The 15,462-nt window shown below is 39.2% G+C and overlaps 1 protein-coding gene across 4 annotated transcripts in view; it reads right to left on the bottom strand.

The window, feature by feature from the left end:
• BNC2 (basonuclin 2) overlaps nucleotides 1–15,462 on the bottom strand; it is a 715,491-nt gene that overhangs the window by 105,410 nt on the left and 594,619 nt on the right. For all 4 annotated transcript variants that reach the window (XM_040417243.1, XM_040417247.1, XM_040417246.1 and 1 more), the window contains one exon: nucleotides 13,406–13,641. In XM_040417243.1, coding sequence (XP_040273177.1) covers nucleotides 13,406–13,641 — 236 coding nt within the window. The remainder of the gene's footprint in view (nucleotides 1–13,405; nucleotides 13,642–15,462) is intronic.

The raw sequence follows: 15,462 nt of genomic DNA, 5'->3' as shown, positions 1-15,462 counted from the left end.
AATGCCACCCCACACCATTACTGACCCAATGCCAAACCGGTCATGCTGGAGGATGTTGCAGGCAGCAGAACGTTCTCCACAGCGTCTCCAGACTCTGTCACGTCTGTCACGTGCTCAGTGTGAACCTGCTTTCATCTGTGAAGAGCACAGGGCGCCAGTGGCGAATTTGCCAATCTTGGTGTTCTCTGGCAAATGCCAAACGTCCTGCACAGTGTTGGGCTGTAATCACAACCCCCACCTGTGGACGTCGGGCCCTCAAATCACCCTCATGGAGTCTGTTTCTGACCGTTTGAGCAGACACATGCACATTTGTGGCCTGCTGGAGGTCATTTTTCAGGGCTCTGGCAGTGCTCCTCCTGTTCCTCCTTGCACAAAGGCGGAGGTAGCGGTCCTGCTGCTGGGTTGTTGCCTCCTACGGCCTCCTCCACGTCTCCTGATGTACTGGCCTGTCTCCTGGTAGCGCCTCCATGCTCTGGACACTACGCTGACAGACACAGCAAACCTTCTTGCCACAGCTCGCATTGATGTGCCATCCTGGATAAGCTGCACTACCTGAGCCACTTGTGTGGGTTGTAGACTCCATCTCATGCTACCACTAGAGTGAAAGCACCGCCAGCATTCAAAAGTGACCAAAACATCAGCCAGGAAGCATAGGAACTGAGAAGTGGTCTGTGGTCACCACATGCAGAACCACTCCTTTATTGGGGGTGTCTTGCTAATTGCCTATAATTTCCACCTGTTGTCTATTCCATTTGCACAACAGCATGTGAAATTGATTGTCACTCAGTGTTGCTTCCTAAGTGGACAGTTTAATTTCACAGAAGTGTGAATGACTTGGAGTTACATTGTGTTGTTTAAGTGTTCCCTTTATTTTTTTGAGCAGTGTATTAAAGGAACTGAAGTAGTTCATGGGAGGAAACTGAGCAAAAAAAAATGTGAAACAGTTGAAGCAGTTTTGTAAAGAGGAATGGACTAATTTTCTTCCAAGTTGATGTGCAGAACTAATCAACAATTACCGCATTCATTTAGTTATAGTTATTATTGCCCAAGGACGTCACACCAGATACTGAAAGTAAAGGTTCACATACTTTTGCCAGTCACTGATATGTGATATTGGATCATATTCTTCAATAAATAAATGACCAAGACCAAAATAGTTTTAATTTATTTGTTTAATTTGGTTATTGTTAACTATTTTTAGGGCTTATTTAACAAACAATACCCCTGGCGCTCGCTTCAGTCCCTGCTTTCTTATTTGGCTGCAGGTGTCGCAGTGGCACCGCACAAACCACTGCAGGTATGTGTACTTAAAAAATCAATAGATATGACACCGCGCTCTTCCCAACCTATGCCGGCTCACTTATCATACACTGAAGGTGTCACCGACACACTTGCCACTAGGATATTCAGGCTAATTTTGCTGTTACTTTTAATTTCCTGTTCCTTGGAGTTTCCTTCGTGTCTCTTCCTTCCCCTTTGAGTATGAATGAACGTGATGCTGGGTATCAGGTTAGGGTGACTGGATCCAGGGGAAGGAAGAGACACAAAGGGAACGCCAAGGAACAGGTAATTAAAAGTAACAGCAAAATTAGCCTGAATATCCTAGTGGCAAGTGTGTCGGTGACACCTTCAGTGTATGATAAGTGAGCCGGCATAGGTTGGGAAGAGCGCGGTGTCATATCTATTGATTTTTAAAGTATTTTTAGGACTTGTGTAACAAGGAAGTTTATGCAGAAATCTGGAAAATTCTGAAGCGTTCGCAAATTTTCAAGCACCACTGTATCTGTTGAACTGATCATTGTATGCTATCTGTTATCAGGTATCAAACTGTAGTTTGCATTTTTTTTTACATTTATTTGTCCATTTGATGAAAATCAAGTGGGTGGTAGTTTTTAATTTTTTTTAGATGGTGCAATAAAAATGGACTTTTACCATAGGGATCTTTTTGCTGTGAGATTTGCAGGAAAAATAAGGATTTCGATTAGAATAAAAATGTAGTTTCTCATTATAGCACACAGTAAGCAAACTTTGGGCTTTTTTGTGGGAACCATGTAACCTCCCTTAGGCTGTTTATTGTCATACTCCAGTGATGGATCCCGTTAAAGATCTGCATCTCTGAGAGGACTCTGAGGTGTCTGGAAAGCACTGACTTTAATCATAAACACCACAGCTGCCAGTGATGTGACCAAAAAAAAAATCACCTTGATCCAATGCACACACACTCTTTGATGTCTCTACAGCAAGCGTCTTGGCCAAAGAAAAAGGTGCAGCTTTTTCACGAAACAAAGAAAAAAAAACAATCAGTTCAGCCTGACAATTCCAAATTATAACCATATGGCTGAGCATACAAGAAAAAAAATATATACAAATAACTAGCATAACATTTTGTTCTTAGAGACTAGCAGAGGCATCTGACAAATCATAACACAAAGTAGGTTTAAAATAATACTGTTCAGGTAGGAGAAAATAGTATGCAACATACAAATGTATCAATTTACGGCACTTTATCCGTTAAATAAACAGTTGAAGAAAACTTTAAAGTGACACTTATAACAACAACAGCCATTGAAAATTAAGTTAAGATTTCCTGCAACTGTTTATTGCATTATATATAAACCACTTGCCTATTATTCTGTAGTGTCCCCTCATGCCACCAAAACAGCTCTGACCAATTGAGGCATGGACGTCACAATACCTCTAAAAATGTGAGCACCATACATGAGGCGACTTGAGCATCTCGACCTCAGGCGGTGCTCTACTTGGACTGCAGTGGGAAGCAAACTGTCCCTCAGCTCTGCAGACATGTATGGAGTAGAAGATGGAAAAGCAGTAGCAGCATATAAGTTTGTATAGCATTTCACTTTTTGTCTCAGGTAGCAGAAAGGCTGGGTACATCCCTGCCTGTGATATCTGGAACCATGCAATAGCATCAAATCATTAATAGAGGACCATGCATTTATCAGAAGAATAACAGAAATAACATAATTCGAAGAAAAAGTCTGTGCTTCATTCTCCATGTACATGATCTTTGGGCACCCATGTCTGAGTCACTGGTTCTCCTTCTTAAACACTTAGGGGGTCATTTATTACACTGAAATACGCATTAGGCATATTTCAAGTGCAGATGGCGGCACAATGGTTATTTGCGCCGCTATCTGCGACTTCTCCTCGCTCACGCCAGGTCTAAAATTGTTGGTGTGGGCGCGGAAGGGGATGGACCGGCAAGCCCTTCTCATTCATCATTTTCTACACCTGTTTTAGGCATAGAAAATTGTCTAAATGTAAGACATCAAAGAAGCTGTCTTACATTTAGAAGTGGCAGTGGATCCGCTGAAGTTATGTAGGTGCCTGCACCTCTTCATACCTTCGGCAGATCCACCACCAGCGCAGGGGATTTTTAAGACCGGCATCTAAAACACTGGTCTTAATAAATGTGCCCCTTAATATATATGTGTATATATACAGTACAGACCAAAAGTTTGGACACACCTTCTCATTCAAAGAGTTTTCTTTATTTTCATGACTATGAAAATTGTAGATTCACACTGAAGGCATCAAAACTATGAATTAACACATGTGGAATTATATACATAACAAACAAGTGTGAAAATATGTCATATTCTAGGTTCTTCAAAGTAGCCATCTTTTGCTTTGATTACTGCTTTGCACACTCTTGGCATTCTCTTGATGAGCTTCAAGAGGTAGTCCCTTGAAATGGTTTTCACTTCACAGGTGTGCCCTGCCAGGTTTAATAAGTGGGATTTCTTGCCTTATAAATGGGGTTGGGACCATCAGTGGCATTGAGGAGAAGTCAGGTGGATACACAGCTGATAGTCCTACTGAATAGACTGTTAGAATTTGTATTATGGCAAGAAAAAAGCAGCTAAGTAAAGAAAAACGAGTGGCCATCATTGCTTTAAAAAATGAAGGTCAGTCAGTCAGCCGAAAAATTGGGAAAACTTTGAAAGTAAGGACTATTTGACCATGAAGGAGAGTGATGGGGTGCTGCGCCAGATGACCTGGCCTCCACAGTCACCGGACCTGAACCCAATCGAGATGGTTTGGGGTGAGCTGGACCGCAGAGTGAAGGCAAAAGGGCCAACAAGTGCTAAGCATCTCTGGGAACTCCTTCAAGACTGTTGGAAGACCATTTCAGGGGACTACCTCTTGAAGCTCATCAAGAGAATGCCAAGAGTGTGCAAAGCAGTAATCAAAGCAAAAGGTGGCTACTTTGAAGAACCTAGAATATGACATATTTTCAGTTGTTTCACACTTGTTTGTTATGTATATAATTCCACATGTGTTAATTCATAGTTTTGATGCCTTCATAGTCATGAAAATAAAGAAAACTCTTTGAATGAGAAGGTGTGTCCAAATTTTTGGTCTGTACTGTATATATATATATATGTATAGAGAGAGAGAGAGAGACTCACAATGGTTTAGGAGGCCGGAGAAGCAGATGCTATACAGAGCCCTTTATACAAGGTCTAGAAAGGAATGTAGAATCCTTCTCCTTTGTTGTTGGTGTGTTTCCCTACAGATGTAGCAGGGTTAATACACAAACTCTAAACTCAAATTTCTTTGAACAGCAATTGAAGGTGTTTGCTTAACGCATAGTTTAGATAAGGCTACTTTCACATTAGCGTTTTCAATTCCGCTATTGAGATCCGTCATAGGATCTGAATAGTGGAAGAAAACGCTTCAGTTTTGTCCCCATTCATTGTCAATGGGGACAAAACTGAACTGAACGAAACGGAATGCACCAAAATGCATTTCGTTCTGTTTGGTTGCATCCCCATTGCGGACATAAAAACGCTGCAAGCGCGATGTGTTGCGGAGCAAGATGTATCCGTCCTGACACACAATGTAATTCAATGGGGATGAATCCGTTTTCTCTGACACAATGTGACACAATAGAAAATGGATCCGTCCCCCATTGACTTTCAATGGTGTTCAAGACGGATCCGTCATGGCTATAGAAGACATAATACAAACGGATCTGTTCATGACGGATGCATGCCGTTGTATTATTGTAACAAAAGCGTTTTTGAAGATCCATGATGGATCCGCAAAAAATGCTAATGTGAAAGTAGCTTAAAGCATATGTTTTAACCCTACTACATCTGTATTGGCATTGGGGCATGAAACTGTTGGAGCAATGAATTCAGAGCACATTAGTTTAGGCACAGACAATTCTGTTCTGGTGGAATTTCTTTATATCAATCACATTATGATTTAACTGCTAATTAATAGAGATACATACAGCCAAAGGATCTTCTTTTTTAATGTTGGAGGTTAACTGCTGGCAATTGTTTGAAGTATTACTCATTCTTACATGAACTACTGCAGCAAATTATGTCAATGAGCTGAAGCCATCAAGTATAAAACACCTACCATGTGCCCTTCTGCTTGTATTTTTGATCAGAACTGTTGGAATTATTGCACTATTGTATCTATGTTTTTGAATCCAGATCCAAAAGTATAATATGGGTTGAAAGCCAAGTCCCATTCCATCTATGCTTTCCACTCACTGAAAAGATCTGCTATGCTATTAGCTTATTTTGCAGCCAGCATGTTAAAACTATGATTAGATTTTCAGTAGTACAAATATGTAATCACTAAGAGAAATGAGGATCTAAAAGAAAAATGAAGAGGTTCATTTAGGGGCAATGAAGTAACAGCACATATCAAGACAATGCCATTATCGAGAGTAGTGTTATCCAGCCTGGTGCTATGCAGCCATGTCTTCAGTCACAATATGTTGGGAGTTGCAGTTTTGCAATAGTTGGACACAAGAAGTTAAAGACCACCAGTTTGCAAACTAGTGTGGTCTCTATAAAACATTGGCCTCATAATTGTAGAAATATCTATTTGAATTTAGGAAGATAGAAGGTTAGCGCTATTCATACAGACCCAGTTCATCATATTAAAAAAGGATATGATACGTAAAAAAGTAGCTAATATATAGATAATACATAATTGTGGAGATGTAAAGTTTGCAGAAAAGTTGCAAAGAATGGTTATGGTTATGTTGCCAATATCAGCTAGAAGTGTTCATTTAACCTTTATTATCAAAGTACAAAGGAGCATGATATGTTCAGACAGTGCTGACAGTTGTAGTTGGAGTTATATGATTTGATATGTATACAGCACACCGGCTTGGATTTCACGTTCAAAGCATTGCTCCCTTGAACAAAACACGCTCAGGCAGAGACATATGTTTGATATCTCATTTGGGAAAAAAAAGGTACAACATATATTTTGAGTTAATGTGGAACAATGCTCATCTCGCTCTGTTTCCCTCTTCCTCTCCTGATGTCTGTAAACCACAGGGGAAGATAAAATACTTAATTTGTATCTCAAGGACAATACCTTTTGGAAGATCGCTCCAGTCCAATAAAGTACTTAACGCACTCTTTTGCCAGAGGCCTACATAAATCAGGCAGGGAAGGGGAGTCAGACTCAAAGTGACTGGTAATGCCTAGTGAATTCCTCAGTGCAGTTTGATTTGGTGCGCATTGCACGCAGATGTCAGGTATTTTAATAAAGAGCTTCATTGTACAAGGGTCCATTCCTGCTCCGTAGGCCTTTTCAGAGAGGGTGGGAAGGAAAAAGGAGGGGGAGAGGACTGCTCCAGCTGGGTCTGGAAACTCTGTCTGAGTCAGGAAAACCACAGCTCATAAGCAAAGAGGAAGCATAATGTTCTACAAGGACAAAACATTAGCAAAAATGTCACTCAGGCCTAGTTCCACATGTTGGCTGCTCTAGGCCTCTTCCTTCCAGCATGCCCGAGTGATATAAATTCCATCTGCTCGGCAGCCAAGTGACAAAGAAGAAATACCGGCATCTGGTCTCTATTGCTGTCGGCTTTTTTTCTTCTTCTTCTTTTCTATGTTCCATGTTAGTCCTTAGCTAGAAACATATGAGGAGATGAAGGTGCTGGCAAGCAAGTAAAAAAGCTACACTGGCACAAACAAGGGTCTCTGCTGCTTTTCACACTTCACTATGAATTTTTACAGGGAGAGAGGCGGTGAAGAACTGATAAACTGGCGTCTTGAAGCCAAAGACCTGGAGGTCATTCTTTTTTTTAACTTTCAAATGTTCTCATCTGCAGACAATGCAGGAAAGACATGAATTTGTGTGAACACATAACACATAGACTGATAGATGATATAATAGGCGACAGATAAGTACTGATAAACAGATAATGCAAGCTGTAAGCCAAACTGTAGATTTGCCCATTTGTGGATTTGAGATCGAGGTCCACCTCAAAAGTTTCTGCCAACAGCAGCAATATACTCATCCTTTAAAACCTAATTCCTAAAAATTACACCTTCCTAATCCCACAAAATCCCTTTGCATTCTATTCCCTAGTTCATACATGTCCTCCCAACTTAACCGAGGACTGGGGGCCATCTTTCATAACTGCTCCTGGATGACACTTCCTAGCCCTTTTTGAATTATTGTCTGTGACCACTTCATTAAGGTTCTGCTACTATTAGCCTTGGTGACTTTCTGGCAACATGGAATGCACCTCAAGAGGAATATAATATGAAGGAACACTCTATTAGTCAATGAAGACCTTTAGGCATGTGACGGATTAGGCACTGCATTGTGGTTTCCATTATAAAGGGAAACCTCGGCAAACATAGCATTGTTAAGAAATTATGATTATGAAGAAATTAAGTTTGATTACAGGAACGCATAATTTGGAGAAAAAGCATCACACAGAACAATGACTACAATCACGATGCATAATATGCATCTTTCCCATTTGTTTTGCTCTTTTGTTGTATATTGACATTTTTGCATATACATTGCAACCCCCTTGACTTCACATTTGGTGTACATGGTGCTTTCCATTCTAGCAATATTATTGTTAGGGATGAGCGAATTGACTTTGTATAAAGCATCCGAAGTAGATTCGCTCATCCCTAATTATTGTATCTGTCCCATAAGTCACACTTTGTTTTATGACTAAACTATTAATATTAATTCATAATTTGTACAACGTTAAGATACTCTCATGAAAGGCACTCAATGATCCACAAAAGATCACAAATGCAGTTAATTCAAATATATTTCATACATATATTCTACTGGCCATTTTGTTTCCAGTTATTTTTCACAAAGCATGAACTGGCAATATGGATTTCCTCGTTGAAATTATAAAAATGTATTATAGAAGAAGACATTAGCTATTACATGATTTTTTAATAGCAGCTTCTGAATTTCTTTGTCAGACAGGCCTCTTTGTCAAGAACAACCCTCTCCAAACATACTGGAAGACACTGAAGAAAAACAAGGTCTGTCATCTTTTCTGGATATCTCTGAAAAAAATGAAATTATCCAGGTAATGTCAAGAGTGAATTCCTTTAGCTATATGCTTGAACTATACTAGTTGGCCTGTGCACCAGCGGCTGTGAATGACATGTGATGGGCCAAACCACTTGGGATCCCAGACTGTGAGTTATTAATGGTGACAGGTATACTACCTGGGAGACAGGTTGTGAGGGGAGGGGGAGATTATTTATAAGTGAATGGTTAACAGCTGTAGATACTGCTAAGCATTACATGGATGCCACAAACTGTACAGATCAGAGCGCAAGTTATTCAAGCTCGAACGACCTGCCTGTCACTAGAACGAGCCAAGTGCTTGCAAATTGAAGTCAAGAGGTAGAGGGAATGAGGGGACTATGGAACAATGCTCTCCTCTCAGGCGGCACTGTCATCACAAAGTGAGGGACGTTGATGTGAAAGAGATAGTGCTGTCATGAAATATGCTTCTCAAACTGCATGAGCATCAATCATAAGGTTAAGAGATTTGCTAGATTTCCTCAGCTTTCCCCCTATCCTCGCACCCTACACACTCTTTCTCTCTTCCCTCCCTGTCCTCCAGGCCTTTTAGCAGAACAGATGTAAAATGTGTCTGGCACAGATGCCAAGACACTAGGAAGAAAACACATTTTATATGGAATACATTTTGTTATTTTATCTTGAAAGTTAAGCTCTTAGTGGTTTGGGTGTTGTTACTGATGTGAGTGATGCTCCTACTGCAGTTACACAGACTGTATGGAGTAAAATATCACAACTAGGCACAAAGGTATATAGACGCAATGAGAGCTTACATCTGCTGGTGCATGAAAGGATACTCAGAAGTACCATTACATCTTCAGATGAAGCTTTTTAAATTATAATCATGTACAATAACTCTGTGATGGTCAGTTTCCAAGTCATGTTTATGATGCTGGCCATTATGTCGGTGGTGGACATATCATTGGGGCAACCTGTGTGGCTGCACAAGAGCCCAGTAGTTAAGGGGCGCTAATCACTTTAAAAGTGGCCTACACTGATTAATTTAATGACTAAAAATTACTAGTAGATTGATAGAGAGGGTACATCGTGATTAGATATTGATATAGATATATAACAAAGAGCCCATGTTCAGCACAGGGCCCTCAGCTGCATGTGTCCGCCCCTCCACTGTTTCACCATTATCACTCACTTCACCCCAGTGCAATCTTCACCTGGTTAATGCTGTGGGACAGAGTATCCATGGCCAAGAGACATATCAGTTTTCACATAGAAAGAGAGTCATTCACTAAATCTTTAGGCAGTAATTAAAAAGTAGCTGACATAGTAAAAAGGTTAAATAAGAAACCAGACCACACAGAGTCTAGCTTGCTCCGAAGTTGCTATAATCTACCAGCCTACAAAGTAGTGACTGGCTATACAAAATGTATATGAGACTAAACAAAAGTGATGTGGAATATGTTGGCACTACATAAACAAGCTGAAATAAATCTGAAATTGATATTATAGCTTGCCCAATGTTTGGAACCATTACTACCACTTGACCAACATTGGGGTCATTTGTTGAATGTTTGGTCAATTAGAGCTTATAATTGCACACTAGAAAATATTACAGTTGACCAATATATATACCCCTGAAGGAAGCCTAATGTCTGTGGGAAACAAAGAATCACCACACTGAAATTCAACATATCCCATTCCTTTTTCTCCAGCATCTGTCACTGCAGTATAGTCAGGATGCCCTCATACACATTAGATCATCAGTCAACCCCACTGAAATCAGCAGGTTTAGATGGCTTTTATTAAAGTATATGGTCAGTTTACAATGTCCGTGTCAGCAAAGGAACATCTACCTATGTAGTCTTATGTGATAGAGTAGAGGGCCACACTTATTTTCCATATGTTGTATCACTAAAGAACAAAATGGTTGCTTTCTACATACAATGATACAAACTAGACAGAGACATTTTACATTTTGTTAAACTTATTTAGAACGTACTGAGTGCTTTTCAGACTTGCAGAGATGTTGTTCACAGAACCGTCTGAGGGATGTGTAACAGCACAGTAAACAAAAGCCACAGGATAATTATAAAACATATGGTGCATAACCACCCGTCTGTTTATTTTATGGACGTTAACATTATTTACAGTGTATTTGTGGTTAAATTAATAGATGTGTGTTGTCCAAAAAAAGACTTTTTCTTTCTGTTTTAAACTATTTACACAAAGCCTTCCAGCCCGCATCTGCAGCATGGCTCTCTGTAAAGTTCTATGATTGTTTTTGCATGTTCTTAATGATGTCAGAAAAAGATGTAATCCTAAAACAGAATGTTGCCACGAACATTAACAAGAAGTGTACAGTGTGAAAATAAGCACATCTCTGCGCCAAGCTTGTAGAGAAACACAATGAAATTCACTTTTATTCCTTCTCAAAAAAAAAAATCTAAATTTTTTTTTCTTCAAATAACAGCTCCTTCAAGTTTTAAGTAGGAATTCTCTAGATCTAGTGATTAATGTTCCAGAAAAAAATAAAATAAACTTCACTTGCTTCATTTGTTAAATTAGAGAATAGACACTGCAATTAAAGGCTGTTTTTTTAACTGCTCATTTGCTTCCGAAATGCAAAATTAATAACTTTATACATATAAACTATTTCCTACCACTTTGAGAAGCCTCAGGAACTGTGAAAGGAGATATCAGTATAGAAATAAAGCTAAGCTCATACATAAGGGCTAGTAAAGATAGCAGAATCCTGGACACACACATATTACATCCAGGATGTTTTATCAGGTGGGACATATCCATATGAGAAAAATCGGATACTAGGAGCAAGTCGTAAATTAAGGCGGTCTGAAAATAAATGAAGGAATGAATATTGGAGACTGAAACTTAGTGCAACTTATTTTTTTACTCACCGGAAATACTAACATGTAAAAATTATTTTTTCCAAGTCACATTTGCCTATTGTTATAAAGTGGATGTGGATCTGCACCGTCTACTGAATACATTTTACTTAAGGGTATTCCTTAGAGCATTATCTAAGTGTCTCTCCTGGTCATCCCACTTAATCCCTATACCGGAATCTGGACTCCGCTGCAGGAGAACCACCAGGTTGTTTACCTCTGGAGTAATCTCTGTTCAGTACACTGCTATCCCACACTGGTGTAAAACAGAGAGAGGTCAGACAAAACTATATTCTGGAACAAGCCGGTCAGGTCAGGCAGAATTTGTGCAATTGAAAGTCAATCCAAGGATCAAGGCAAGTGGCTGAGGGAAAATGTTGGTACAGAAGACAAGACAAGTAGCGTACCTTTGAAGCCTATTGCAGAAGCACCCTCCCACAGGTGAAGGTGGCTTAAATAGGGAAGAAAGAGCACACCTTACGGGCAGTGAGAGGCTAAACCAGCAGGAAGCAGGTCTTGGCTTGCGTAGAGAGCAGTGGGAAAGAGTGAGCACAGGCCATCTGGAGAGCAGAGCTCACAACCAAGTGAGCACTCCAGTGGCCAAGAAGATGGGAGAAAGCACAGACTGCCGGTGCGACTTACCAAGAAAGTAGTATTATTCACTAGAAACAGTACACCTGAAGTTACCTTACCATCATAGGTCAAATATATCATAGAAAGGTAGGTCTAAGTACATTATATAATAGGACATTTTTCATAGCATGTTGATAAAAAAAAGGGTAGATATGGATTAATACATGAATCTGCTCTGCAAATTAATGCAAGTCTTAATTAGAATATTAACAAAACATAATCATTATAAGTTTATCAGAAGCTTTCGTTGATCCAGGGAGTTATCCAGGGAGTTATTCTGATTGCCTGAATGGAGTCGGGAAGGAATTTTTAATCCCCTAAAGTGAGGAAAATTGGCTTCTACCTCACAGGTTTTTTTTGCCTTCCTCTGGATCAACTTGCAGGATAACAGGCCGAACTGGATGGACAAATGTCTTTTTTCGGCCTAATGTACTATGTTACTATGTTACTATGTTACAGTACCACTTAGGCCCTGTTTACGCAGTGGCTTTTGACAGTGGAATATGTCACAAATTCTGTGCCTAAAAGCCATTCTGTGCCGGCCTTGCGAAATTTGCATTATGCAGCCATGGTTTATAGCAACAACCATGGCAAGAAATGAAATGACCGGTCTTGGCGCGGTCACAGCTATAAACCACAGTTGCATGAATGGCAGAGCTACTTAAACATTTATGCAAGCATGCTTGAAAAAGAATCTGTTATGATTTAAAACAATTTCTACTCTTTAGTGTCCCATGAGTTAGCCTTTTGACATCTGTAAAGAGCAATACAATACATGATAATATAGAATATATAGGACTGTAAAGCCCTAGAATGTTCTAAAATTTCAGTATGATTAGATAGATAGATAGATAGATAGATAGATACTGCTATAACACTGAAATAAGGATCATTGTAGGGATTTAGAGTGAAGTATCTTTTCACATCCTCTTTCTTCTGAGATATAACCAAATTTCAACCTTGGCACGTTGCCTGCTTCGAATTCCTGATCATCAGAATAGCCAAAGGTCCACTTGAGCTTGGATCCCACTGTTATTTTCTAACAACTTCCACACGCAGTCCAAGCCTGAATATATTGACTATATGTTTTCCAATAAAACAATTCTTAGCTTAAAAAATGGGAGACCATTTATATTCTACATTCTTTGCATGAATCCTGAAAAGCACTTTCAGATGTTGGCCATATGGGAGTATGCTGTGTGAAAGGTTGGCAAATTTTTACTGTCTGTAAACTCAGCAGTGTGAAATAACAACGGTCTGAAACTCAAGTAGAAGAACTCTAGCTATAATACCAGTTTTTAACTTCTCATAAAGACTAAGGCAAAGTGTGCTGGTTACTGAGATTAAAAGTCTGGGTAAAAAAAATCCAAATATGCTATTTGTGAATTTAATCAATAGAGGGAGGTTCACTATTCACTTCCATCATCTATCAGCCAGAGAAAAGAGTGGGTAAAACATTGTCTCTCCATATATAACACATTTATCATGATAAGTTCAAATTTTAATATTTTGGGCTATTTTTAATTTCATCAAATTTTTATTTTTTTGTCTCTCACCTGAAGTATATATCCACGGACGTAGTCCCGTAACGTCCATCCTAGGCCATGCAGGATATGTAAAACTTCTTCTTGCTTGAGCACACTGAAGAGACGGTCCAGCAGAATCTTGAGCCGCACAGGCACGGCCTGTGTACCATACAGCATCAGGCTGCTGATGTCGAACACTACGTTTGATTGTACAATCTCCACTTGTGTTGGGTGGTACAGATGCTGAGTGCTAAGCTTGTCCAAAGCTACATCAATAGGGAAAGGTAAAAGAAAAGACAAAATATGTGCATTAAAAGATCAGCCAATAATGGTGATGACTTGAAAATGGATTTTTCAAGCAACAATGACTAAGTCACTGTCAGTCTTCTTTTAACTCAATTAGAGATGTTCAGGCTGAAGGAATGGCAGTGTCAATAGCAAGAGGGATTTTATGTAAAAGCTAGCAGGGCTTAGAGAATATACTCCTTAAGAATAACATCTTGTCTAGTAAAGAACTGTATGTGTGTATACAATCAAGAGACTATGGAAATCTCTTAGCTTTTTTGCTAGAGTATGAAGTCATGTAAAACCAAAAAGTGGATACAATAGAGTTTATACAGACCAACATTCTCCTATAAGTGGATACATTGTTCCTTGACACATAAAAATGATCATGTATACTAAGTATAAGGAGTGACATGGTATTATCAGTTAGAGCAATTTGTCCAAACTAAATCTAATAAAATGTTAGAAAATGCTATTCAAAATTCCCATAGGCATACACTGAATTTTAATTTTAAAGGTAGCCATAATGACCAATAGCAGTCTTGTAGGGCTTAAATGTCCTGTGGTCCAACAGAGGCAAATGACAAAGACAGTCATCAGTGAGCTTGGCAATATACTGTAGTTGCACAAAACGAATCTAATTTCTGACCTCGAAACCAAGCTGTTTTTACCTACACCGTAAAAATAAGAATCCCTTCGGCAGTGTGGGCAGGACAGAGTCAAGACCAGTTTTCAGCCTAGGGATGTAAACAATGATTTTCTTGCTTGAAGACCTCAAGACCTTTCATTATACAATGGCTTTATCTGTGTAAAGGCCCCTTTACACTGCTCAATTGCTCAGATGATTGTGAAGAAGGAAGCGTTCCTTCACGACAATAGCCTGCTCGTCAGTGAATGAGAGTGCTACGTTTACATTCAGTGATCCCCTCCACATTATGGGGAGAAGCAATTGCTAATGCCATTGATCATCCCCCATACAGAATCATTGTTTTCCAACAGCAGTGTGTTGTTTAAGAGAGGACGATCTACTGCGGGCCACCAATGATTCTATTACACAAAAAACAAGCATTTTACTCATTTATCAGGTAATCTACTGCACCTTTAAAACGACAGATTATCGTTAATGAGTGTTTGTATGAATGCTTCTTAACAATAATCTGTCCGAACATCAGGCAGTCTAAAGAGGCCTTTAGGATGTGTAAGACTTGAGTAAGACTGGGCAAACCTTTCAAGTCATGCTCATCTTTAGAGCTAAAAATTAGAAAATAACTTTACTAGAACTCCTTGAAGGGTTGTCTCATTACAAACAGTGATAGCATTCTGCAAGGATAAAACAATCAATCCATTGTAGCCATCAACAGTCTCTAAAATTACATAGTTATGGTGAGGAGAAAACATTTGACCACTTTTTCTATTGTCAGCTTTATTTCATTTTTTTTTCAAGAGGACACCTAGTTTATCATTGACCATAATGGGAGAATCATGCAGTGTCCATTGTACTGACTTGGAACCCACCAAACAAACATTGATGGCATATATTAGCAATATGCTATTATTGCATGATTAGACAACCTTTTAACTACAGTATACCTGTTTTCTCATAATAAGTTTAATTTTGAGAACCGTAAGCTATGTGACTAGGCAACAGAACAATTTCAAGGGCCCTGAATCTGCCCACCTATGATGTCCAAGACCATATTTTACAAATACCTCGACTGACTGATTATTACATGATAAATACAGTGCTAATTACAATTAAACTATTAGAAAAAGTATATTCAAAGAATGGTTGAAACTAAGTG

The sequence above is a fragment of the Bufo bufo genome, chromosome 2 (assembly GCF_905171765.1).
Source record: "Bufo bufo chromosome 2, aBufBuf1.1, whole genome shotgun sequence".
NCBI classification, from domain to species: Eukaryota; Metazoa; Chordata; class Amphibia; order Anura; family Bufonidae; genus Bufo; species Bufo bufo.
The sequence above is the reverse complement of the archived record's forward strand: the minus strand, read 5'-3'. Positions and strand labels throughout refer to the sequence as shown.